Source organism: Somniosus microcephalus, chromosome 21 (genome assembly GCF_052327205.1).
Source record: "Somniosus microcephalus isolate GS21.2 chromosome 21, FLI_Smic_1.0, whole genome shotgun sequence".
NCBI lineage: Eukaryota > Metazoa > Chordata > Chondrichthyes > Squaliformes > Somniosidae > Somniosus > Somniosus microcephalus.
In genome coordinates, this window is record NC_141007.1 from 54,472,095 (window position 1) to 54,499,170 (window position 27,076).

At 42.8% G+C, this 27,076-nt stretch overlaps 1 protein-coding gene across 1 annotated transcript in view; it reads left to right on the forward strand.

The window, feature by feature from the left end:
* bahcc1b (BAH domain and coiled-coil containing 1b) overlaps positions 1 to 27,076 on the forward strand; it is a 236,035-nt gene that overhangs the window by 134,713 nt on the left and 74,246 nt on the right. Inside the window, exons 11-14 of the mRNA XM_085963645.1 lie at positions 1,369 to 2,235; positions 13,789 to 13,985; positions 14,919 to 15,055; positions 17,206 to 17,337. Of these exons, the coding sequence (XP_085819771.1) occupies positions 1,369 to 2,235; positions 13,789 to 13,985; positions 14,919 to 15,055; positions 17,206 to 17,337 (1,333 nt within the window). The remainder of the gene's footprint in view (positions 1 to 1,368; positions 2,236 to 13,788; positions 13,986 to 14,918; positions 15,056 to 17,205; positions 17,338 to 27,076) is intronic.

Sequence of the window (27,076 nt, forward strand, 5' to 3'; positions counted from 1 at the left end):
TCACTACTAGCCATTGAGTAGACGATCCGGTAAACAAAACACAGTTTGCCCACTCCGAACAGGGTGTTAAACTCACCCGGTTTCGGCACTTGAGATCTGACAGTTTTTACCTGGATGATTAGATGAAGCACTCTGTGACAACAACGTACTCAACCCCATGAGTGTGGAAAAGTCCATGACTCAAATTGTCCGACTTGGCGGGAGGAAAGAAATGAGAAATAATCTTAAAAGGGAAAGACTTTATAGGCATCCCTTGTTCTTTTATTTAATCTCAAAGTACTTTATATGATGCTTAAATCTTACAACTTGTCAAATAAAAATCAGCTGAAAGTGCCTTACAGGCACCCTAATGCCAGCTATTATGTCTAACAAACACACAAGACACTAAAATCCAATATATTTCCTTCTAATTTTCAAGGTTAGATGATATGCAGCTGCTGAAATTCTTTTGTTTTATGTTGGAGAGAAAAGGAGGAAAAATCCTGAGTGGCCTGGGAGATAGAAACCATTTTACCCCTCAGCAGTCCTTGGGAAGGACGCACTTTGGTGGAAGGCTACATATTCATCTGGTGGTTGTGTCAAAGAGGCGGATGGATACCATTAATTACACTCAGTTGGTGACAAGGTAGTCAGGATGCTGCCAACCGGGATAAAGTCAGGGGCACCTTCAGAGTTCATGGGGAAGACAGAGTAATAACATTTGTTTTGTTGCTTGAGCTCAGCTGTACAGTCGGACGTCAGGGAGATCATCAGTTCAGGGTGCAGGGCTTTGCAGCGGCAAGGCTTAACCCCTTCACCCTTCCAAACAAATTGATAACCTTGCCCAAAGTTTTCAAGTGCAGCCCAACCTCTTGCTCCTGTTTCCACAGCAGGATGTTTTTTGATCAGTTAAAAAAAATTCTCACATTTTTGCAGCAGCTTGTGAACACAAGAACCCCGGACCATAAAAGATTTTCTGTTGCGGTTTCAACCGTTGCTGGAGTGTGAGCACCATGGCGTTATGATTACAGTCACTGTAAGTGATGATTCATGCACTCAAGCATGTTCAGTTTATCAGAGTGGAAAGAAGAATAAATTAAAATGGACTTAACACAGCAACTGCATTGAGCTATAGGCCCTACAAGTCACACTTGCTGTTTTGTAGAACAGGATCATGCACCTAAAAAACCGCCATGTAGAGTTCGATACCAGAAAGACCTGAGCAATTTAAATGGAATTGGCCCCATGGTGTTAGAAAGGAAGTCTAGCTCTTTAGAAAATTATCTCTGCTAGTAAAGCCACGTTGAATATTCTCAAATTCTGGTGAACTATGGGGGTTAGTGATAGTTGTGTTGGATAAAACATGTTCCTTCTCACTCTCTGTTCCAGATCTTCCACCTGGCTACACCTACACAGCCGTCACCATGGGCTACAGTTCCCCTACTCCACTTGTGCACTCTGCTGATCCCGCAGACCCTGAAACTATGCAACCCGTCACCACAGCGGCTGAACCAGAGCAGTCCAGAACCTTTACGCCTGGTGCGAAAATTCACTGTGATACTCGGTCAAACATGGTGGAGGAGGCAAACCCCACCGACAAACAGATCGCAACGAACGACCTGGATGTTGTAGAGCAAAATACACACAAGGTTCTCTGCACCACAGAAGAAAAGGAGACAGTAAATGCATTGCCAGCAGAGAATGCAACTGTGGAGCAACTTGAGTCATCTATGAAAGAAAACATGGAATGCTCAAGGCATTTGATTGCTTCTCAGGGAATTGTCACTGATGGAGGACTTGCAGGAGAAGAAGGAGGACAAGAAATTTCAGTGACAGAGTCACCTCACACAACCAGTGAGTCCACAACTTTAACCAATGAAGCATTGGACGTTAGGAACTCTGATCACTTGGGTTCGATAGCTGCGACTGACTTAAACCAGGAATGCAATATTGTTGAGGAAGTCAAACAAGTGAATCAAGATGAGGATTCAGAAATTAGCCATGATGCCTCAGAGAGGGATGAAGTGTTCAAGTGGCGGTTGGACTGCATGGCAGGGATGAATGCCCTGGTGGCAGCTGGTCTCAGCATGGGAGAGCTCCTTGTTTTAGAGCCCGAGGTTCCCAGCGCCCCCAAACCACCTTCACACCCTACAACCTCGACCTTTTACCCCTGCTCAGGGATGCATGGAATAGCTCTGCTGAGTGAACTGGCTGAACTCGAACAGCAGCGACAAAACTGTGATGGCACCTGTCAAGGTAATTGCTTTAACTTGCACATCTCTACTCTGTTTCGATATCACCGTCTGCATAATGGCTTTTCAAATAGTCATTTTTAGTTTCTTCCAAACTGTATTTAATCTTTTACTTTGATTGTTTCTATGGTTGGAAAATCCAATCGCACCCCAAAAGAGTTATTTAAATGGAAGAACTTGGGTGATGGCAAAAGATTATGATTTATGAATATCCAGATTTTAAATGGAATTCCAAAATAAAAATTGATCTAATTGTTCAGGAAGCTTATCCAGTGAGTAGCTGGGCTATGCAGAACATTGTTGATATAGCACCAGATCAGGTCCTCAAGACATCCCAAAACAGATTACAACCAATGAATTAGTTTTGAAGTGCAGTCACTGACACACAGCAAGGTTGAATGAACAGATAGTCTATTTTGGGTGATGATGGTTAAGGGGTGAATATTGTCCAGGAAACTGTTTGTCGGGAATCTTTTACATCCACCTGAACATGCAGACAGTGCCTCGCTTTAATGTCTCACCCAAAAAGCTTTTCAGAGATTCCAGGATTGATCCCTGGTGTTCGATGGTCTAAGCCAAGGTGGTGTTAGGGGCACTACCATTGGCCTCAACATGCCTAAAATTAAAAAAAAAAGGGAAATGTCAGCCACAGTTCCTGCTGATACTTACTATTCAGTGACTCGTGTTGGAAGTGTGTGCGTGAGGTCAGAATTGTGCTTGGCTATAATGTTGAATAGCCTGTCAACACTCGCTATCATGACTCACGCATAAATAACGGACACTTGGATGAGCTCCCAGATGGCACTCAGTGTCTATGGGACTCTACGCCACCAAGTAGTCAACACCTTCGAGGAGGGAAAAGGAGAACATTTGATGAGAAAAGGACAAAACATATTATCTTAAATTGTCATGAATTCCTAATGGCAGGAATGCCAAATTTCTGAAATTCAGAGATTTTGCCCATCCGGTTTGACACTAACAATGATATTCTATTTGCATCATATAATCGAAAGTGCAAGGGTGCACTTAACTGATAAGTTATGGGACAGCATGAACTAATTAGTGAAATATTGGGGTTTACTGTGTATTATGTTGTTGGAAGTTCTGGTTATTACAATACAATGCAGATTCTAACTGAAAATTCTATTTCAGCTAAAGGTGAGATTTGTGATGATACTTTAAACTGATTGGGCTATTACTCAATAACAAAGCTGTCAGGTGTCAGCCTTGGTTCAGTGGTATCACGCTCGTCTCTGAGCCAGAAGGTCATAGGCTCAAGCCCGATTCCGGAAACTTGAGCACATAATCTAGGCTGGCACTTCAGTGCAGTACAGAGGGAGTGCTGCACTGTCTGAGGTGCCATCTTACAGGTGAGACGCTAAACCAAAGCCCTGTCTGCCCTCTCGGGTGAACGTAAAAGATCCCATGGTACTACTCAAAGATGAGCAAGAGAGTTCCCCTGATGTCCTGCCCAACATTTATTCCTCAGCCAACAGATGCTATGGTCATTTATTACATTGATATTTGTGGAACCTCATTGTGCACACATTGGCTGCCGCATTTGCTACGTTACTACACTTCAAAAATGCTTAATTGGCTGTAAAGCAATTTGGGTCGTGATAGGCCCTATCTAAATGCAAGTTCTTTTATAAAAATGAATGCATAGAAGTTGAAAAGCACTTCTTGAGTTGGAACATGTGTGTAAGAGCAACATCGCCAAATAGCAACAACTTGCACTTCCGTAGCTCCTCTAATGTTATCAACACTCCCATGGAGCTTCCCAAAGAGGGGTGGGAAAAATGGACCAAGAGTTAAAAGAAGAGTTTAAGGAGAGGGTTGAAATTGTAAATTTTCAGGACGTTTTTGAAAGTGGGGAAAGATGTAATAAGGCAGGAAGAGAAGCCCAAAGTGCAAACCCAAACTGAAGGCCGTGCCAACAAAGGGAAGGGACAATTGTCCAGATTCAGCGGCGAGAAGGTTGCAAGCTGGGATGTAGGCCAGTGGGAGGTTTCAGAGACAGGGTGGGGGCAAGGGCTTTTGAGGGGAATTTGTAAACGAGGATGAGGACTTTGAGATCATATCAGTTCATTCACCATATTCTGAAGTGTTTGCTGAATAAAAGCTATTTCATAATGAGATGCTTTTGCTTGCCAGACCCATTTAAAAAGCATGCCCTGGTTTTAAACTAGTACATGGAGTGCATGGCTAGTTTTAGTACCTACCTAAGCTTTTTACTACAATTGATTGTTTCCCTCATCCTTGTTCAAAACAATTTGGTCATTACTATTCACCAATAATACTAAAATGCTAGATATATTTTAACTGGAACAATATAATCCATTTAAAATGAAGCTACTTTGTAGCTGAGGAATTTGGGAATATATTCATATAAAAAGAGACCATTTAAAAAAAAATCATTTTTTATTGCAGCACAGTTCACAAAAGGATGTGGTGCAAGGGATTAAATTGGTGTATCTTTTCTTTTTTGGTATTTATAGAACAAACACAGGCACAATGCAACAATGACTTATTTCCTGAATATCAAAACCTTCAAACTGTTGCCAAAAAAAATCCTCAGCGCCTGAAGCCCCTCTCTCTTTGTGTTGCAAAAAGATAAAGAATTCGTCTTGTAAAACAAATCTCCCCAAAGGCCTGCATTTCACTCTGGTCTCAAAACACAGAGAGGAAACAATGGCAAACGGCTGTGATGTTGGCCCAGCACAATCAAACACTTCCTCCTGCCCACATCAGCATGGCAGAAGCCCTCTCTGATCACTTCCTGCAGCTTTCGTGTGGCAGTCTCACACAGGGAGTGACTTTCCCATGAAATCACCACTTTACGAGCAAAAACAAGAAATAAAAGCCTCGTTTGGAAAGATGTGAAGCTGAGAAAAGAAGAGGCGAGCAGATTGTTTAGATTTAACTACTTTACAGAATGAGTGGTGACTGGCTAGTGAAGGTTAAATAAATGTAGCCTGATCCAACGGGGAGCTGGACAGCGTTTTGTCAAAAGAAGTGATTGAGAGTAGAGTGTGGTATGTTTTGAACTTTGGAAACTTCCCCCTCCCAGATAGGCGTTTATCAGTCTTGTACGTTTAATGTGGTCAATTAACTTTCTCTGGTTGCACAAATCTATCTTCATGATTGAAATCCTATTAGAAAGTGGAAAAAAATTGAGGCTGCCTTTTGTTGTCAGAGTTTTACTTTTTGTTAAAACTACCTCTCTTTTATTTAAATATAGTCGATTGCCAGGAGATGTGTTAATCTGCTAAAGGCTGCCGAAGGCCCGCATTCTTGTTCATTAGCTATGGGAACCTATTGGTGAAAAGCAATTTAAAACAAGCCTTGCAGGTTACCTATAAGCTTGTGCTATGTAAATGTCACCTTTAGGTTTGATGCATTTTAGGAGGTTTAGAATATTGCTATATACGGTCCCTAACCCCTCCCCCCTCCACCCTTCTGTTAATTGTAACGGAAGTCAGGGCTGTCATTGGTGGCAATATTTCAATGTAAATGAGGTGTGCTAGCACCTTTCATGACCTCTGTATTTCCCAAAGTGCTTCCCAGCCATTGACGAAGTTTTGCAGTATAGTCACTGTTGTAATGTAGGGAAACATTTTGCACACGGCAAGTCCCACAAACAGCAATGCGATAAATGACCAAATAATCTGTTTTAATGCTGTTGTTTAAGAGGTAAATGTTGGCCAGGACACCTCCCTTGTTCTGCTTCAAATAATGTCCAGGGGATATTTTACATCCATCTGAGAGGGCAGGCGGGGTTTGGTTTTAACATCTCATCTGATCTGAAAGCAGCACCCCCTCAGTATTGCACTAGTGTCAGCTTAAATGATGTGCTTAAGTCTTAGGACATACTTGAACATGCAACCTTCTGATTCAGAGGCAGCAGTGCTACCACTGAGCCAAGGCTGACCTTCAGGAGGTGCTTTTCAGGGGTTCCTTGGGAGACCATAGTATTGCTGACATCAATCGGATTCTACAAGTGGCATTGCAAACCTCCTCTGGCTGCAGATGGGCAGAATGCTGAGTGCACAAACCATCAATGTGATTTGTCTTGACAGACTGTTCCTGAAACCTCAAACATGCAACAGTTGTTTTTTCAGTTGCCGCCAGTGCCCAGAAATCCAGGCCACAATATTAAACAGGCTGGTCATCGGGGATTAACGTGGTGCCATGGAGTGGTAGAACATAAAGCTATACCCATTGTTCCTTATAAAGCAAGTCCCCAATTCTGTCAAGGCCATTACTTGATGCTCCAAGTGGAGACCACCTGCATCTTTGCCAACAGGGAAAGTCACCCAAGACCAATATCACATAACTCTTAGAAACCAGTGAGTAAAAGCTCGCTCAAACCCACTCACTTAGCCAAGGAATGGTGCATTGTATACAAAGGAGCAAGAAGGAAAAACTGTAAATCTAGTTTTCAGGGCTATTTGATGTCAACGTTGCTGTTGGATTGTGCAACAGCAGGACGGGCTGAGACTGAAATTAATCTCTTCAGCAGCCATTTGTCTTGATTTGTTAATTTTTTAAAAAGTTTTTGGAAACTTTTGGAAATTCTGATACCAGTACTCTCCAAACAACAGATATTTGCAACATAACATTTTCAAATTTGTCTGTCTGGTATATTTAACAACATACAGGAAACTCTCGATTTACCGGCTCCTAAATAAACAGAAATCTCGGTTAACCGGCAAAATTCAGGAGTAGGTTCAGGTAAGTTTTACTTCATATTAGTGGCCGTTCCTCGATCTGTGGCTGTGCAATCGGGGTTCCTGCGCATGTTGCTAAGCAACAGGGACGCTTGGTCTGTGGCTGGGGTTCCTGCACATGTTGCTAAGCAACAGGGAAGCCTGGATTTGTTGCTGTGTACGGAGCTCTCGTACCTTTTAACTATACCTCTCTGTAATCCGGACTTTTTGATAAACCGGCACCACGCCGGTCCCATCGGTGCCGGATAAAAAAGAGTTTCCTGTAACTGTTGTGCAGTCCGACAGCTCTTTATCATTAATTTGATAATGATGGGTTTTGTTACATATCATATAAAACCAGAATTGTGTTAAAAATAAATCCAATAACTATACTGCCAGATATGATTCTCGCTATAGATGGAAATCTAAGCTATATGCACATTTATATATAGATTATCATATACACTTACTCAGCAGATTAATCACCAAAGCTATCATATAATATGTCTATATACACAGATTATCAAACAATGTGTACCCAATCACACAAATGTATCTTATGATACACACAGTATCTTATAATATATGTGTCCCGCCCCATGGCCTCGCCCCTTCCTATCTCTGTAATCTCCTTCAGCCCCACAACCCCCCGAGATATCTGCGCTCCTCTAATTCTGCCCTCTTGAGGATCCCTGATTATAATCACTCAGCCTTTGGTGGCCGTACCTTCTGTTGCCTAGGACCTAAGCTCTAGAATTCCCTGCCTAAATCTGTCTGCCTCTCTACCTCTCTTTCCTCCTTTAAGACGCTCCTTAAAACCTACCTCTTTGACCAAGCTTTTGGTCACCTGCCCTAATTTATCCTTATGTGGATCGGTGTCAAAAATTTTTGTCTTAAAATACTCCTGTGCAGCGCCTTGGGACGTTTTACTATCTTAAAGGCACTATATAAATACAAGTTGTTGTTGTTATGTATACATACACTGAATATCATTTAATGGCCAAGATTTTCCTGGGGATTGGCACCATTCCAATGGCGAGCCTATGACAGAGAGACCCTTGAAATTACGGAATAAGTGACTTACGCCATGCCAAATTTTCCTGGTACTTTTTGACTGCTCCTCCATTACCCTCGGCGTAAACAGTGAGGAGTTATTTATCATAGCTCCACTCCCCATTAAAATAAAGGCCGAGCGCCATTTCCCTGGATTAGCGCCAGCTTTCACGCCGCTGCCACTTAGACTGAAAAGTAATTGCTCTGGGGACCTGGCAGCAGTAAAATTGACAATTATCAGGAAACTGGAAGAGGGACACTGCAGCTTGAAGTAAATCATAACTAGCAAACATTGTGTCACTTAACAGTAAAATGTGTAAAGTGCCGTCTAAAATTAATTGCACCTACTTCCCGATAATTTTTTAACAAAAGTAAACATGCTCGAGAGTCCGGTTTCCACAGCTCCTCAGAACAGAAACAAGTGTGGATCGTCAATCCTTGTCTCATCGTTCATTAGAAAACGTTTCCTTTTCTCATTTTCCACTTCTTTCCTTTCGGGTTAGATGGAGAGGGGTGGGAGGAGGCGCGTGTGGAGCATAAACACCGGCATAGACTAGGCTATGTCAGGAATACAGACTTCTAGAAAGGACAGCGCCTTGTGCTTACACTCCTGACAGGGCAAAATAAAATAATTACAAAGAGGCAGCTGGGTTATTTAACACTTTTGAACTCCACAGGCGGGACTACAACTTTCGGGTTGTAGTCCCGCCTCCATTGAGTTCTAGTCAACTCACGCGATTTAGACTTGATTGACCTTGTTGAGCCCGCCCAGCGGGCTCAGCAGGCCAATTAAGGGCCACCCAGCAACAGGTGACATCACAGATTGAAATTTCATCTGTCAAGACCTTTTGACAGATGAAATATCAGCGTTTCACAGCTGTTTGAAGCTGTCAAACACTGACAATCTGCACTCCAGGTTAATTCCTTCCTCTCAGGATGATTTAGAGATCTCACCGGAACAGAAAGCAGAGGCTGCAGATATTGATAGCTGGTGGCCATTCTGCTTTCTGTGCCGGCGAGATGAGGGACTCCTGAGACCTGAAGGAAGGAAGGCTGTAAAGGTTAGTAGAACGTCTTTAAACACTTTACACAGACCAAACACACTTACCTCTGCACTCATGCACCCATCACCCACCTGAACACCGGACATCTCGACCCCTCCAAGCCCTTCATCCCGACAGCCCGCCTCGCTAACTTGGCGTGGTTTGGAGCCGTCGGGAATCCCACATTTCACCAATGAAAATAGCGATTAGGCTAAAAACTGCTTGTTAACTACCTGTTAACAGGCAGTTAATTGGCACTCACCCCCTTCCCGCCTCGGGGAGGCGGGTCCCAGTGCGAGTCGGGTACCCGCCTCCTTTGAAACTGGCATGGAGGTGGGTTGGGGGCGGGATGGGTTCGTGCCCCCCCCCCCCCGATTTCGGGATTTTAACCCCCCACACGCCTCCAATCCCGCCTCCACAGCCCAATGAAAATCCAGCCCCATGTGTCTGTCAGTGGCTGAAAATAACATCCTTCCCCCACCCCAATTATTTCCCCTGAAATTGATGTGCAGTAGGTTCATTTCAAAGGTAGGTGATGCAGCTGGATGTAACTGACTGGGATTTTCCATCTAAAAATGAGGTTCAACCCTCCCCCCCCCCCCCAACCACCCCACTCAAAAAAGCACTCAACCCTATAGGTGAGTCTCTCTGTGGGGGACAGTCAGGTCAGTGGGATTGATGAAAGAGACAGACATCGCAAACCCTATGCTCCCAAAATGGGCACAACATTAGAGCTGCTGTACTGAAGAGTGTGTGCTATCCAACAAGCGTTTAGGTTGCTGATGTGCTCAGTAATGAGTATAATAAGGGGCTGTGACACATGTAGGAAGAGAGCCCATTCAGATTCACTGGGATTTAAAATTGAGATCATGTAGCCTATTAATTAGTCACTTGCAGTTATTGGAGTCATGTCTTGTGCCGGTACATTACAAACAAATGCAGGTAAAAAGTTGTATTTTTTAGCCGCTAGAAGGTTTAGTTTATTTATTGCAGTTTTTTCAGTTATAGCATATTGTTCACACTACGCTGTCGCTCCCTCTTTAATTACTTCAGGATCGCATTGGAAACTGATTGGAAAGTGACTGAAGCAGCCCCCACAGCTTGTGAACATGGTCGCCATTCAATGGCCTTTGGGCTGCGTCGCTTCTGGTGTGTCGCTGTGCTCGCTGCGGCATGTTCTAATTAGAAATGCAGGAAAATATAGAGTAAATTATCAACAGCGAGATTGGCACACTAGATGGTGAAATTTACTGTGTACGCCACCGATCTCATCATTGCAGGAAAATCTGGGACAATATGTACACACACGTAATATGTGCCCAGCAACACACACACGTAATATGTGCCCAGCAACACACACACGTAATATGTGCCCAGCAACACACACACGTAATATGTGCCCAGCAATACACGCATGTAATATGTGCCCAGCAATACACGCATGTAATATGTGCCCAGCAACACACATGTGTAATATGTGCCCAACAGCACACACACGTAATATGTGCCCAACAACACACACACGTAATATGTGCCCAGCAATACACGCACGTAATATGTGCCCAGCAACACACATGTGTAATATGTGCCCAACAGCACACACACGTAATATGTGCCCAACAACACACACACGTAATATGTGCCCAGCAATACACGCACGTAATATGTGCCCAGCAACACACACATGTAATATGTGCCCAGCAACACACATGTGTAATATGTGCCCAACAACACACGCACGTAATATGTGCCCAGCAACACACGTGTAATATGTGCCCAGCAACACATGCACGTAATATGTGCCCAGTAACACATACATGTGTAATATGTGCCCAGCAACACGCACAAGTAATATGTGCCCAGCCACACACACGCATGATCATATAATATTTGCCCATCACAAGCATTGATTATTATGATATATAATATATATAATTAATATATATATATATACACAGACACACACATACACACACACACCCCACCCGGACAAACATACTCGAGTTTTCTGTTACTCACACTTGCAGGTTATAGAATATAAATCGCGTCACACATTTATACACAGGCTATTAAATTATTGAATCCATATAGTCTCATTACTTTTTTAATCAATAAAAACCTTTATCAGCTCAATTGATCATTTCTGGCCAAAATGACTGACTGTTCCTGAAGTATCTTGGGACATATTGAATCCATTAGTGCTTCTTCTTTGGGAAAAAGGTGATGTCATTCCTATAAGATGTCCAGGGAATCTGAGAACAAGCATTGTGTTGCAATGTTTTATGACATCATGCCGGTTGTCTTGTTTAAGACTAGTTGACATAATTTGTTTATTTTAGTCTATGACCCTTTTGAAGATCTACACCAGCACTTCCCTGAAATTTGATTTTGCGGACAGCTTCAGTTTCCACAAGAAAACTGGACTAAGATTCCTCTTTGTGAGTTTCTTCGGAGAGTTCTGCAAATCAAAAATTCTTCTGTGGTTCTGTGCATTTTCTAACACTGGCTGTCTAGTATCATGTGTCAGCTGTGGCTCAGTGGGCAGCACTCTCTCCTCTGAGTCAGAAGGTTGTGGGTTCAAGTCCCACTCCAGGGACTGGAGCACATAACCTAGGCTGACACTCCAGTGCAGCGCTGAGGGAATGCCGCACTGTCAGAGGTGCCGTCTTTTGGATGAGACGCTAAACCGAGGCCCCGTCTGCTCTCCCAGGTGGACGAGCTGTAATGAACATGTGTCCCTTACATATATCTCCAGGTGCTTCCTACCATTTGATATTAAACAAACACTGTTACACTATTATTTGGGACTGTGTCTGTCTTGAGCAAAGATGGAGTCCATTAGGGAAAAAACAGTTCTGTACTAGACAGCTTGGGGTTTTTTTTCAATCCGAAGGTGTAACTGGGTAGGGAATCATTTTTCTATATTTATCCAAAAAGGTTACTGTAGACATTAGATTTTCATGACTATGCCCCTCCACCCACCCCCCCCCACCCCATGGAGCATCCATTTTTCTGGGGATAAAGCGACGAATCTCCATTTCACCAGGTCTCTGCCCTCTTTTAGCTCGCCCTGAGTTTCTCCAGAGCTTCCTGACATATTGAATCCATTAGTGCTTCTTCTTTGGGGAAAAAGGTGATGTCATTCCTGGGGTTCCCGACTTCCTGTCTCATTTTCCCAGGAGACTGCTCACTGATGCCCAGTGAAACATTGTGCTGTGGTCTGGCCAGGGGGGTTTCTGGATACAGACGAAAATATTCTCTTTTATTGGGTAAACCACCCCACCCCCAAGATATGTGACGCAATTGAGCTTTTCTGGCTTCTGATTGCCCCCCATATGCAGCAGCAAATCTGAGAGACCTGCAGTTGCATTTACATTTCCTGCCCCTTCTGCCAGTGCTCGACCCTGCCACGGAATGGGCCTACACTTCAGGCCTGATATGAATACTGAAGATTCCTTTATTTCAGGCACTAACATTGATGGTCTTGTCCATATGTCACACTGGTCCTTTCATTTCTTGGCTCTATGGGTCTGGCTCGAGGAATGTTTGTCACATCAACAGGGTTTTACGGACTAAAAAGTATCAATGGTAGCACTCTCGGTTCTGAGTCAGAAGGTTGTGCGTTCATCGTGCTACTCCAGGGACTTGAGCACACCACCTAGGCTGACACTTTAGTGCAGTGCTGCTCTGTTGGAGGTGCTGTCTTTCGGATGAGACGTTAAACCGAGGCCCTGTCTGCCCCCTCAGGTGGATGTAAAAACCCCAGGACACGGTTCAAGGTAGAGCAGTGGAGTTCTGCAGTCCTGACCAAATGTTATCCCTCGACCAACAGCAATAAAAAGAAATGATCTGGTCATTTATCACATTGCTGCTTGTGGGACTGTGCTGTGTGCCAATTGGCTGCCGAGTTTGCCTACTTTACAACAGGGTTTTTTTTGGGGGGAGGGGGGGGGGATGTCCTGAGCTCATGAAAGGCACCATATTAATGCAAGTCCTGCCTTTTCAAGGGGAAAATGCAATACAAATAATAATGCTGTTTCTGGAAAAAGACAGGTGCAGACGGTATTGCAGAGAAATGCCAAAGGTGATATTTAGTGTTTTGGCATGTTGCCAGAGGCTTGTGGAGTGTGGCCAAACTACTTGGAACAGGTGAAAGAGTGAGGTTGAACTAAGGACTAAGTTAGCTGAGAATGCTGAAGATGAAAAGGATTGCACAGTGTTTGTGATGTAGGCTAGAAATAAGGGTGTTGTGACCTGATTTTTAGATTGGCAGGAAAGTTATCACCGTGTAGAATATTGATACTGCAGCGTGCCATTATGTTTGTACGTCTTTCCGTCCATAAACGTCGCTTCCATTTTCAAAGGTAAAAGACGTTATTTGCTTTTGAATCTTTTAATCTTCTTGCCCAGTAGTTCTCCAAAACGGTTGCTCTGAATATTTATTCAGCTTCCTGCAGTTCCCTAATCAATAGCAGGGAGTAAAGAATAAACTCCCGAAATGACTCGATTGAACAAGTTGTATAAGTTAAAAGGAATTACGAAGGAACTGCTTTTAGTAATTAGGTCGTTAAAAAGACTGATGGTGAACATGTGGGCACTTAGAAAATCTGTGACTGGTGCCCTTTTTTTAGGCGTTTCGAGAGGAAGCGAGCTAAAGCTAGAATTGGACACCAGTGAGGTTGTATTGCAAAAGATGGTCTGCAGGATAATGTATCAGTGCTAATGAAATATGAAAATGTTTCTTGTACACAGGGGCGGACGAGGCTGCTCTTACTCACGATCTCCAAAGCCTCGCAACTATTGCGGCTGCCCGTTCACTGGTAGAAGCAGTACCCATAGAAATGGGTGACCCCTATAATGACACAGGCTCAAGCAGATCCTATATAGTTCGAATCCCACGGGTGCTGAATTTACGGAGGAAGTACTCATGGAGTCCAAAGGCGGAAACGGTGAGCTTGTTGGTGGATTTCATTAAAAAGAAAGCATGACATTATTAGGTCTCGACTTCATTGGGTTACACTATCCCTCTCCTCCCCTACAAAAGGAAGAAACTAACTCGTTGCTCGGTGTGGTTCCACAGTACTGGTAGGCCTCTGGAATCTCACCCATCTCAGTCTTCCTGCATGTGCCTAGACTGAAGGCATCAAGTCCAACAAATCAAATGGGCTAAATTTTCCAAGGCTCTACATACAGCACAGACCCACACAGGTGCTGGGTGCATTGGGAAATGGGGCCTCCGACCACTTGCACAACATTCTTTGCGAAGAGCCCATTCAAATTGATGGAAGAGGCTAAAATCAGAAAGTGGACCAAGGCGGTGCCCAATGGTGCTAGTGCGCGCCAGCCCCGATTTTGCCAGGACTGAAGAGTTGGCATTCCTGTTCTCACCCATGCATGCACGTAAAGCAGCTGCGAATCACAGTAATGTGAGCCAGAAACACATGTAAAACAATTGTAAATTGGCTGATTTGGGTTATATAGCATGCATAGGACAATTTATTGAAGTACCAATCTATGACTTGCTTCAGGGACAAGGTGAACAATTGGGTACAAGATAGAATTTAGGCTGGACCTCTATTACTGTATTTTATTTATCGGTTGCATGTTAACTTTGTGAGAAAAGAAAGACTTTCATGCAGGATGTTTTTAAATTTGGATTAAAAAATGAAGAAACAGGAAAGTCAGTGGATTATTATGACATTTGCATCCACCTACATAGTGTGAAGTAGATATTTTTACACCAGTGGGAAAAAAAGTAAGTGTAGGATGTAGTCAATATAAGTAATAACATATCAGTAGCGACCGTAAAATGATTTTAATTTGGAAAGGTAACCCTTTCACAGTAACGGTTGATTATTTTATATCGATTCTTTACGTTCAAGGTTTGTCCTCTGAAGGCGGCAATTGATGGAATGGACACACAGGAGCTGGAGATGAGAATGAGGCTCGCTGAGCTACAACGTCGCTACAAGGAAAAACAGCGAGAACTGGCAAAACTTCAAAGGAGACATGATCACGAGTGGGTGCCTTCTCACATCACCCTTCCAAACATGTGATGTAGCTGGAATCAGAAGTACAGTTCAGATAGTATAGAACATTGCTCCCAGGGAACTTCTGGCTACACTTTTGAGTGTTTTGACAACAGTTTTGTTTTGCCAGTAGTGTTGAAGAATAAGATCCTATTCTGATCAGATTCGTTCTGCTAAAGCGTACTTTCCCCCCTAGCTAATTCAACCTTTTTAATCTTTCTCCGCTTGACATTCACCACCCCAACCCCCAATTTCCTTCACTGTTGCTCCCAGCTCCGTTGCCCTTTTCATTCCGGGCATTTTTAACAGACAGTGCGACTGGCTCCTGCATGACCTCATTCAGCGATTAGCCAATTGCAGGTGCGCTTGCCCATGCAGCACAGTCTGTACAACAGCAACATGGCTGAGGCTCTGATCCAACAACCACAATTTATTCTTCTTCACATAAAAGGGAATTAACCACATAAAGGGACAAGAATATGATGAGAGGGCGTGCTGCAGTGCAGTTTAAGCAAAAATGAGCTGATATCTGCATGTGAGAAATACTTGCTCATTTTATACAAAACGAAGACCGCAGATGAAAAATATTACAACACGACTTAGTTAAAAAAGTACTTAATTGGAATGCTGTCATACATGGAACTTTATCAAATTTTTATGAAACATTTCAGTTTTCCATTTAAGCAAGCACCAGTTCAGGGAGTAAGTGTATGATGCTGAGCTCCTCTGAGCAGGAAGATCCAAAGGCGGAGCTGAATTAGCTGCTCTCAGATAAGTGGCAGTGGGCTGTTGCAATTGGTCTCAGTGTCGCTGAGCTCGGGAGGGGAAAGTCAGCAAGGATTCCCACTTTTGATCAGTATTGTACGTGTGAGCATCAGATGCGAACAGGATCAGGTTCTCAACTGGGACGCCTGAGCCCGGAGCCTGCTGTCACTCACTGTTTCAGCTCACAAAGAAAAAAATGTCGGGCACCCGGACATTTTCAGTGCCCATGGAGGACACTGAGCAGCACACCCATTCAGTAGAGGAGGGGAAAACTTCGGAAAACACTTGCACCATACGAACATATGACCGTGACGGACAGGGAAAGACCCACTGGCCAGTCCCACACAACTGCGATGCCCCGTGCATCACAATATATACACTCAGCATTGTTTCCCAATTTTCTCCCTTTCTCTCCGAAAGCCAGTGACTCCTGCTGGGCTACGTTTCCATAGGCACCAGTCGTCCTCTGATACCTCTCCCTGATGGCCATTCTTCACGTGTGAACCGAGACAGTGCAGTTGTAACTGTTTGGCAAGTTCTCTCAGAGAATAAGGTTCAGCTGGGTTGTATTCCTTTCTTCACTTCATTACCTCTCTATTAACCGGCATTACAGTAAATACATTTTTCCTCATATTACATGATAGGCATCTTGAGTTTGATACTAAAGTTGCAAATGACCTTCATACTCATAGGATTAGATGCATCTTACCTTGTAGTAATTTGAGTATATATGATCTGTTATGGTATAATGTTAGCGCAAAATTGCTGGCTCATTGCATGACTTCAAAGTCTCTGGCTTTGTCTCCACCTGCCAACTAAATTTCATGAAGTGATTGCCCTTGAAGCAGAAAACGCACTCGAAATGTGTGAACATTATCTTGAGTGGATTTGAGTTTTGAATTGCAGTCTGGGGAAAAAGGATCACGTTAAAAATATTATACTTGTGTCCATCAACGTGTACCTAATGCCGGGCATCCCAAGTGGCTGAGGACTTGAGGTCATATGGTTGAGTCCCAGGACTATCTTTCACTCTTAACTTGCCTGCTTCAGTTGGGAAAATTTCATCAGCTTTCTCCTCGGCAACTAGCTAAAGCACAGCAAAATAATGAGGTATTCCATCTCACGGTGGAAAAAAAATGGACATAATTCATCTCAACTTACCGAATCATGCCTTTTCCTAGTCAATCACAGTGTAGCATCGTATACAGTGATGGAAAAGGTCACGGCCCAGTCAGTATCACCTTCCGGTTGGAGGATGCTTGGTAGTTGGTAAATTACCTGGAAAAGGGGATGATGGGGAGACACATCAATGAAAACATAAGGTGAAAATCTGGAGATGACAAGTTGATAGCTTTATTTGTATTCCGGTTGATAGGAGAGATGAAAACTCAAGGAGCCCAGCAAGGCGAGGACCTGGGCGACCAAGAAAACGCAAACATCTTTCCACTGTCCTGTCCTCTCTTGGACAGCTTAGTGAACTAGAGAAATGTGACAGCAAAAAAGCAAAGTAAGTGCATTATTTACTGTTTTAAAACTCCTTTTCCATGGTGCATTCAGGGCAATGCCAAGTACTCCAGATCAGGTGAAATTCTGGTCTGTCACGCTGTTTCACTCAGCCGAGAATTGTGGAATATTCTAATCGGATTTAACATGGAAATTAAGAAAAATAAGAACTCTCTCCTGGTATAATAGGTTTACGGTAAACAAGCAGCACTTGCAGTTCTAGAATATAGCCACCAGAAGCCAGACTTAAATGAAGGCACAAATACAGAATTCAGAAAATTCGGACTAAATCCATTCAAATACTGATTTCTGTTTAGGACAGCGGTCAGTTAGAACTCCTTACAATCCAACATAATGAATATACCTGAAGCATTTTGGCAAAATACTCGCGGGCTGTTTAGCTCACTAACGGCTAAAGCACATGGTGGCAACCAGCAGCAAGCTGCTTCGGATTTATGTTGCCATTAGAGTCAGCACTAATGTTGGAGATGTGCACCACAAACCGATTTTTTTTTTTGGGGGGGCCACAACTCCCTTATCTCATTTCTGTTGCCAGTTTGCCAGAAATGCAGATGCAATGTAACTGTAATTGACGACAGAGGCAAATTGGAATTGCTTTGGGACACGTCAGGTGGAATTCGTACTGCTTCTGAGCAGAGTTGAGCTGCGTTGGACTGGTGTGCTGGTGTTTTCTGAACTGCTACTGGTTTACAAAGCAAGCTGAAATAAGGATCTAATTAACATAAGGATTTAGACATTTTATATAATTTGTGTTTTCTTTCTATTTTATGATGTCAGCAAGGTTTTCAGGACATTAGTTTGTTTCCATTAGATCCTCTATTCAAATCGCAAAAGGTTATAGGTATTTATTTCCAAATCGCATCTTAGCTTACCCACCCAGGAATCCCTACAGTTCCTCCATCATAGCATCGAATTGTTTCTTAATCGATTCCCGGGTTTTTGTCATCCTGAAGTCTGTTTCCTGCGTTGATCACAATTTTGTTTGATAAAGATCTTCCCAATAACAGTCTCAAATGTGTCTTTTACTAGTTTGAACCTGTGTCCCTTAGTCCTCCTCTCACAGTTTGAAGTCATTTTCTGCGTCAATCTTTTCCGTACCATTTACTATCGTATATACTTCTGTAAGATCACCTCTCTATCCACTCCTTCCCAGGCTTAACGTTTTCCCATTCTTTCCTCACACATCCATTTCCCGATGCTAGGGATCAGCCATGTGGCTCTTTTTCTGAACTGCCTCCTTGGCTTCAATGTCTCCCTTGTCCCCGAGTGAGCAGTACTGACACAGTACTCTAGGTGTGGTCTGACGAGCACACCATACAGTTTGAGCATGACTTCCACTGGTTCATGCTCTCCTTTTTTGGCTATATAAATGTATCGTGTTGTAGGGCTTGCCACAATCCAAATGAGAAGTCATGCCGCCGCAAAAGAGTCAAGGGTGTTGTTTATTAGGTTATTATTATATAAGTAATCCTCACGTTAACTCCTGATTGCACTGATTCAGGACTGCACGCCGTTTTTTCATTTAATTCAACTGCAGATTAAAGCCATCCTTTTCCTTCTCAGTACAAAGAAACAGATTGTAAGGCCATTTTCATTGCTAATTATTTTAATTGGCTTGACCACGAAATTTGTAAGCATTCCAATCTTAGAAAGTGATGGTACTTGTATTGGTGATTCAGAGTTAATACAGCGATGTGGCAATCCTCTGATGATTGCACCTCCGCCCATGTTATAGCTTGTTAGGTCGAATTCAAGATTATGAACTTTTACATTGCCAGATTAGTTCAAGAGTAAAATTGATTTGGCTAAAGTCTGCAGCGGAATCTGTAATGTACCACAAGCCCGACTCGGTTATACCAGTACAGAAACTCTCTTCTATTGTCATGGATTTTACTGATGTCAGAGAATGTAAACCAATACCAGGAATAGCAATAAAGTTTACTTTTGATCTATGCTGCCAGGCAACAGGGATGTCAGTGCACTGAGCCTTCCTGCAGGTCTGGTTGAACAAACTGCAGAAGGGCGAAGGTCAACAGTTGTGTAAATGCTACAGACCTTGGTTCTTATCTCGGGCACACCTAGGATGAGAGCTAGAGTTGCTCCTTATACACTGCTGTTAAGAGCTGTTAATTCCAGCAATTTTTTCCTGAAGTTCTCTGAGTTAGTTGCCTAGATCCTAAGCTCTGGAATTCCCTCCCCAAACCTCTCCGTCTCTCTACCTCTCTTTCCTCCTTTAAGATGCTCCTTAAAACCTACCTCTTTGACCAGCTGTTTGTCACCTTGTCCTAATGTCTCCTCCTGTGGCTCGGTGTCAAACTTTGCTTGCTAACGCTCCTGTGAAGCGCCTTGGGACGTTTTACTACGTTAAAGGTGCTGTATAAATGCAAGTAGTTGTTGTTGAGTTGAGTTTTACAGATTTTCAGCTCCGACCAAGTGCTGAAACCTCATTTATCTTGTTCAGCAGCAAGGATACCTCCTGACTAAAGAAATAACATCAATTTTGCCGCACAGCTTTCCAGTAACTGATCTGAGAGAGACCAGGATAAAACTTAACCCACTGAAGGAGAGCGAGTTTAAACTGTCCTTGGTGGCGGCTGGTATTTGTATTTGCAGCCCCTGAAGCTGGAAGTCCATTGATCAGGTCATCCCCAAAATACATGACTTTTATTCCAGTTTACTGAGAACTACTGATAAATAGAATATTACCTGCAGTAATTTTGTCAGAACGTATTGTAATTAATCTCATCGTAATAGCGAATTAATTTTTGCACTTTTGCACCTCTCATTACGATGGAAGCTTTGAACATACGCAATCTAAAATATGGAGCTTTATTTGCGAACAAATATTTAGAAGCGAAGCTAAGCTACTACAAACTTTTAAAAAAAAGTCTTTCACTCTTTCGGGAGTGAAAGACGTGTCCAGTGTGCTATTGGCACACTCATCACACTGCTAGATAATGCAACTTGGAAACAGTGACCAATCTTGCATAAAGCCCCCAGCACTGCAGAAGATAAAGCCATTGGTTACGCTGTGGTAGTGCTCATTATCACAAGGACTCATTATCATTCATTATCTGCGCAGGGATGGCATTCCCACACTGGAAGACCCTCTGTAATTGGACCTTTTCTGGTACAAATTGCCTCTCTTCCCCCCCACCACCCAGCGGGCTTATTTGCATAATTCCTTAAAGCTAGTCAGTAATGTGATTGGTGTATGCAATGTATCAAACTTACTGATTCAATGAAGGTAGTTCAATTTGTACAAAACGGCCAATCACATTAAAGCTGAACAAATGGTTTAGTTTCCCAGTAGGAGACTTTGTCAAAAGTAATAGTTTAGGGAAAACAAACCTCAGTAAGCATAAGACCACAGAATCTCAGTGACTAATTACTTTTTTTTTATTGTCAATAAATGCAATCTTGTTTGAGATTCTGAAAGAGCTTCCAACAGATAGTGGTTTACAACTCTTGGGATCACTTTGAAATTATTTTCACAATATTTTGAATCAGGAAATTCTAAAACGTCTGTTTACCAAGTACAAAGGTAGTCTTTGACGGTCTCATTGGTGTTCATTGCACTTGGTCATAGCCACCTTATTAAAAGATTAGGACCAAAAAGTTGCAGATAATTTTAGTGTTGTATGACATCCAACTCTTAGCTAGGCAACCTCATTTCTTGGGGCGGCTCTTCCGTTGTAGAGCCTTGGTAAGATTGAGCGCAGTATCAGAGATAGGGCTGCAATTTTGTAACGCTATCTTTCTGACCTGTGATCACCATTGGCGAGGCTCCACTTCTGGACTTGAGCCGTGGAAATTTATTCTCCCCAGTTTCAGCTGGCTTGAGTTTCTACTTAGGGTGCATTTTGCAGCCACAGTAAGGAGGGATAGGAAATCAAACTGGTTGGGGAGGGATCCCTTTTTGCGATGCTGGCACACCTACTGGCAATTCAAACCATGATTATCCGATTGCTGGAATGTCTCGATCTCCCAGGCAACAGAGTTAACTTGGGGATGATCAGGCTAAATGTAGGGGAAAACAAATAGCTACAAAACGGGCAAAAAGATTTCAATATCACATTTTTTTTCCAGACTGAATTGAAAAAATATGGTTCTGAATGACAGAAATTGGGATTTGCTCCAGTTGTGATCTGGGTCTGGTGCGCTTTGGAAAACTGTATCGCAATGAGTTAGAATTCTAAAAAAAAGTTTTAGCTGACGTAGAATGGGATAAAGTTTTAAAATAAACTTCCTTAAGTTCATCCCCTTCCCTCCAAGAGCAAGCGAACAAGCCAGGTTGGGTATCGCAAAACCAGAAAATAACCCCCAAACATGTCAGAAATTGAACTTTTACCTCTTGGATCTGCAGTTGAGTCCAGATCAGGCATGGGAGGTGAAAGTTTTAGCATTCTCTAATGGCTCTTAAGGATGTCAGTGAGCTGGATCTTCAATCAACACAGCCTTAAAGCACAAAACCCACTTCTAGGCAAATGTTTGCCTCGAAATTCCTTTTATGCGAAAGCATGAAAATTGTGTGAACTGGGCAAACATTTGATTAATAAGTGGTGGGACGCACTTACGTCTGGTGCACGCACCTTTTGCTTGTTCAGGGTTCCGTTGAAGTGGGGGCCAGGCAATTTATGTGCCTGGCCCCTTCTGTGTGGGTATCGGAGAAAGAGGCGAGTGACAGGATGGCACAATCTGCCTTTCTTGCCCCCACGTGTGCCAGGACCTGATCCCGGCAGACACGGGGGCACATTTTAAGTTTCAGTGGATGGTTTTCCTACAGCAGTGGGTCGTAGAGCGATCAATTAAATAGATCTTGTAGCCGACAGAAACACCCACTTCCACTTAGCATTGAAAATGGTGCGGATGCCATCCCAAAATATGCTAATGCCCCTGATCCCAGGATTTGGGGCAAGGGTCAGGGTCGACGGAGTGCGTGAAAATTCTGCCCTACCCCAGATCTGTCCCCAGGAGGCAGTCACAGAACTTTCTAGGCCTTATAGTTTAAAGTAAAACCTGTTGTGCATTTTATTTTGACTCCAACATTCGGGAATGAATTCGGTTTGGTTCAACTCCAGAATTAAAATCATTGTTCTAATAACCATAGCATTAACTTGCGTGCTGTGTAGGTGAAACCTCTTCAGAGGTGGCCTTACGCTAGTATTTCTCTGAGGTGAGGGATGTGTGAACTCTTGCCCGTCCGTTAGTGTTTCAGGTTCGCCATGTGAGATAGACTAGCAGCACAGCGCTTTTCGGCACCTGCTCATATGCATTGATGCTCTTTAAGATGATACTAGCTGTGTGGCCTGTAATTTGAATTGTGAGACAATATGTAAAGGGGAGTACCTGTGAACTTTTATCAACCCTGTTACTTGGAGTGAACTCTGGTGTAGTCATGCTGAGTATTAATGTAGAAGTGCTTTATATGACTAATTGAAAACCTTATCTGGATGGCATGGCTATCCTTAACCAACTGAGTGAGTAGCGTGTTTCTGTGTAGCACTTTGCAGTCTTCCCAAAGGAAAGCCTGTCAGGATGAGCAAGCAGCTAGCTACAATAGTCTCCTTTTTGTTGTATTTCAGTAGTAATTTGTATTGGAGGCACAAAGAAGCCTGACCTGGAATATTCTGCCCAACCTGCTAATGGAGTGAACTCCTCGGAGACCTGCTCCAGAAAGTTGTATGATAGAGTAGCCTTTGAACTTTGGCCCTGGCGAGGGGAGATAAGAATGGGAAGTCTGCTTTTGTGAATTCTAGTGGTATAGACTTGGTGAAAACCTAATAATTAAAATGTAATTGATTGCATTCAGTCTGGTGTTTCTGAGCCCTAGTTTATGTGGAGAGCTTGAACCCTTTTGCCCTCAGCAGAAATAAAACTTCCTTCAAAGCAAAAGGTTTTTTTCCCAACAACAAAAAATCTCCCAGTGAGGACAAAAGATTCACTCTTGCAGTATCTGAATTAGAGCAGTCTAGATGTTAGTTTCAGGTCAGTTTTCAAATGAACATAACCAGTGATATATAACAAGTGATAGAATTTACCACCTACTGAGAGGTTATAGTGCTCGGTTGCCTGTTTTAACTTTTTTTTTAAGTAAATGCTTTAAGACTTTATTGTCTTCCTTATTATCCTTCAGTCTTTGACTTAACTTGAACTGGTCAGATTTTGATTCATGTATTTATATTCTCCAAAAAGAAGCAGGCAATTTTATAAATGCCAGGCACTTTTATATTGTTCTTTGGCCGCCGACTCCTGCAGCATGTTTCAGACGCAAGCAGCCGCCACATCAACATAAACCTGCTGTATTTATTTAGACCAGCAGCCAGGAAGACCCACACTTCACTGGACGGTTCTTGGCTGTCACTGGTCTTGCTGGAGTTACTGCTGCGGTGACAGTGAAGTGTTCTTCAGGTGGTCATGACATTATCTTGCACAGACGTGTCTATTATCTCCATATTGACACAATGACAAAGTCATTACTCTGGAAATTGGATTGCACTGTGTCTGTTTTTCAGGCAAAAAATGGGCTCTGAAGGCTCCAATACGGCATGTTGTGCGCGCGCGCATTCTGTGCCAGGTATGCGCTGCATGCTCTTCCCGAATGTAGTCTTACAGAGCGCCCACCTGAAACAGGTGTTATGCCCATTGACTATGCAAATCGGGGGCATAATCCCTATTTCAGACTCCTTTTTGATATTGGACCGCGACTGGCCGCAGCCAGCGCCGAGGTCTTTACTCCAACCACACGGCAACATCTGCCTACAACATAGTGAATATATCACTCACAGCACCATGATAAATTCCAAATCTTCCACTGGAAAGATTCAAACCATTTCTACATTCCAACATTTTATAACAGCAACGCACCCAAGAACGCAATCGCTTTCGATAAGCATATGATGTAGTAAAAATAGTTTTTAAATTGAAGGGTATTGAACACTGAGATATAAAGCCTGCCACAAGGTAATTGGCAAAAGGACCAGAGGGGTGGTGAGGAGAATTTTTTTTACGTAGTGAGTTGCTATGGAAGGTACTGCCTGAAAGGGTATTGGAAGGAGATTCAGTAGTAACTTTCAAAAGGAATTGGATAAATATTTGAAGGACAAAAATTCAGGGGTATGGGGAAAAGAGCAGGGGAGCGGGACTGATAAGGTGGCTCTTTTAAAGAGCTAGCACAGGCACGATGGGTGGAATGGCCTCCTTCTGCGCTCGATGAATCTATGAAGTGCTCAAATATCATTAACCTTCAGAACCACTACAAAGCAAATACAACTGGGAAGAGTGGACTACACTAATGACAGAAATAAAATCAACAGACTGATACTGTATCAGTGAACTTACTCAAAATAGAGTTGCCAAATATTCAGTTAGCAACAGAATTGGAGAAAATAGTCATCGCAAAAGACTGAAATGATGAAATAATGCATGTGCATGGTTGTGTTGTGCAGATCAAGGTTGAACTTTGGGGGGACAGGAATGGATCATTATTCTGGAGTTCTGCTTGATTATCTTTGGGGACCTGGGAGCAATTTCCTTGAGGAAATTAAATGGGTGGGGTGGAGTCACTCCCGATCAGGCACATTGCGTGTGATCTGTGGAAGGAAAGGTTTGGCAAAAGCAAAACTGGACTTTTCTCATTCTATGCTTTCTTCTGTTCTTTTCCTTATTGCAAATTTAGTTTATGCAACAGCACAACATCAAGCAACGCCAACTAATGCTAAATACATTTAAGAGTTTGTAGCAGTCTGTAGCTGCAATGGTGAGCACTGGGCTTAAGACCAGAGGGTCAGAAGTTCAAATTCCAGGCTTGCTTGACGTTCTGACCGATTGCCCTGACTTGGTAGTTTTTGCTGATTATTAGCCAGACCACTAACTTGAATGATGTGCAACAGCAAAGTGGTGCATCTCACCTGACCAGTGCTACCCTGCAAAAGTGTGTCTCCTGTAAAATAATCATGAGTGTGTAATAACAGTGGACATCGAGAAAGGTGCTATCCCAGCTAAACAAGTTAGAATGAGGGGGGGTGGGTGTGGAGGGAGAATGGGGACCTAAAAAGGGGGGAAACAAGTGTTGATACTGGCAAAGGAAGAGAAGTGAGATGATTTTCAGATCAAGCTGATTTCAATTTGCTTCATGTACTCCTTGTCATCAGCACTTCAATTTAGATCAGTGTTCCTGTATCTCGGAAGCAGCAGGGTTTGCATTTGTAGGTAGGAACGATGGGAGGTGTTATCTGAAAGATAATTACTCTGTTGGGATAGATGAAGTCAACACTTCCCTGATTTCTCACATCTGCTGGCATCAAAGTAATTGGAAAGCAAAGTGACAAACCCAGAGAGGGTAGGAAGGGAAGCTTCATGCAGCTCATTTAGGACCAAGTGGGGGAAGGGTGATATATGCGTCACAACATACTCCCTTCTGCTGCTGAACACGTATAAAACCCCTCAAGTCATAAAGAATGTCATGTCTCCCCATGGAACTCTAGTTTGTAATTGAAGAGACAGGACAGTCAAATCCTATTTGACAAATTTTCTGTTTGACACCAAATATGTGTTCAGTTATCATGACCTAAGCCTTTCACTGATACTGTAGGAGCCAGGGAGTAGTGACTTGTTTGGATGTGACTTGACCCTTTTTCCAAGTAAGTGTTTTAATGTACTGGCTCTATTTCATGATCTTTGTATACAGGGCTTTTCAACCTCGAGCATTGCCGTTTTTGTGAAAATAGCTCACATTGCTGTACTATCCTCGGACTGTATTTTGTGAAGAATTGAAAAATCTGAAGAAAATAGTGTGTAAATCAGTGCCATTGTGGTTAAAAAAAAATGGTGTCAGGAACAATTAAAAATAACTGGGGGAAACTATTTTCATGGTGGTATAAAACTGTAGGTTTACTCTGGTAAACTTTTGTACAGTCAATCAAGCCTTTTGTCTCCGTGGTGTTTTGTAAACAAAGTATGTATAAATCAGATGTACATCAACTGAGACTTCAATTAGCAAAATGTGACTAATCACATGTACCAAAAATTAGGTGGACAATAATCCTTAAACTTAACTTCAACATAGCCAAAAGGCAGCACTTTACCAAGAAGTGAATGGATGTAAAGCTGCAGCATCCATGTTGGACCAAGCTTTTGGTCACCTGTATATGATCATAAAATCATACAGCACAGAAAGAGGCCTTTCGACCCATCGTGCCCGTGCCGGCTCTTTGAAAGAGCTGTCCAATCAGTGCCGCTCCCCTGCTCTTTCCCCATAGCCCTGCAATTTTTTCCTCTTCAAGTATTCATCCAATTCCCTTTTGAAAGTTGCTATTGAATCTGCTTCCAGCACCTTTTCAGGCAGTGCATTCCAGATCATAACAACTTGCTGTGTAAAAAAAAAAAACCTCCTCTGGTTCTTTTGACAATGACCTTAAATCTATGTCCTTTGGTCACCAACCCTCCTGCCAGTGGAAACAGTTTCTCCCTCTTTTACTCAATCAAATCCCCTCATAATTTTGAACACCTCTATTAAATCTCCCCTTAATCGTCTCTGCTCTAAGAAGAACAATCCCAGATACTCTAGTCTCTCCACATAACTGAAGTCCCTCATTCCTTTTCCTTGGGCTGCTGAAAAGTAAAGGTGCCAGAATTACTTTTCATCCCCAGTGAACTTCTGATGGGAGGTAAAATGGCAAGTTCCATATGACCCTCAAAATACCACTGAAAGTGAAACTCTA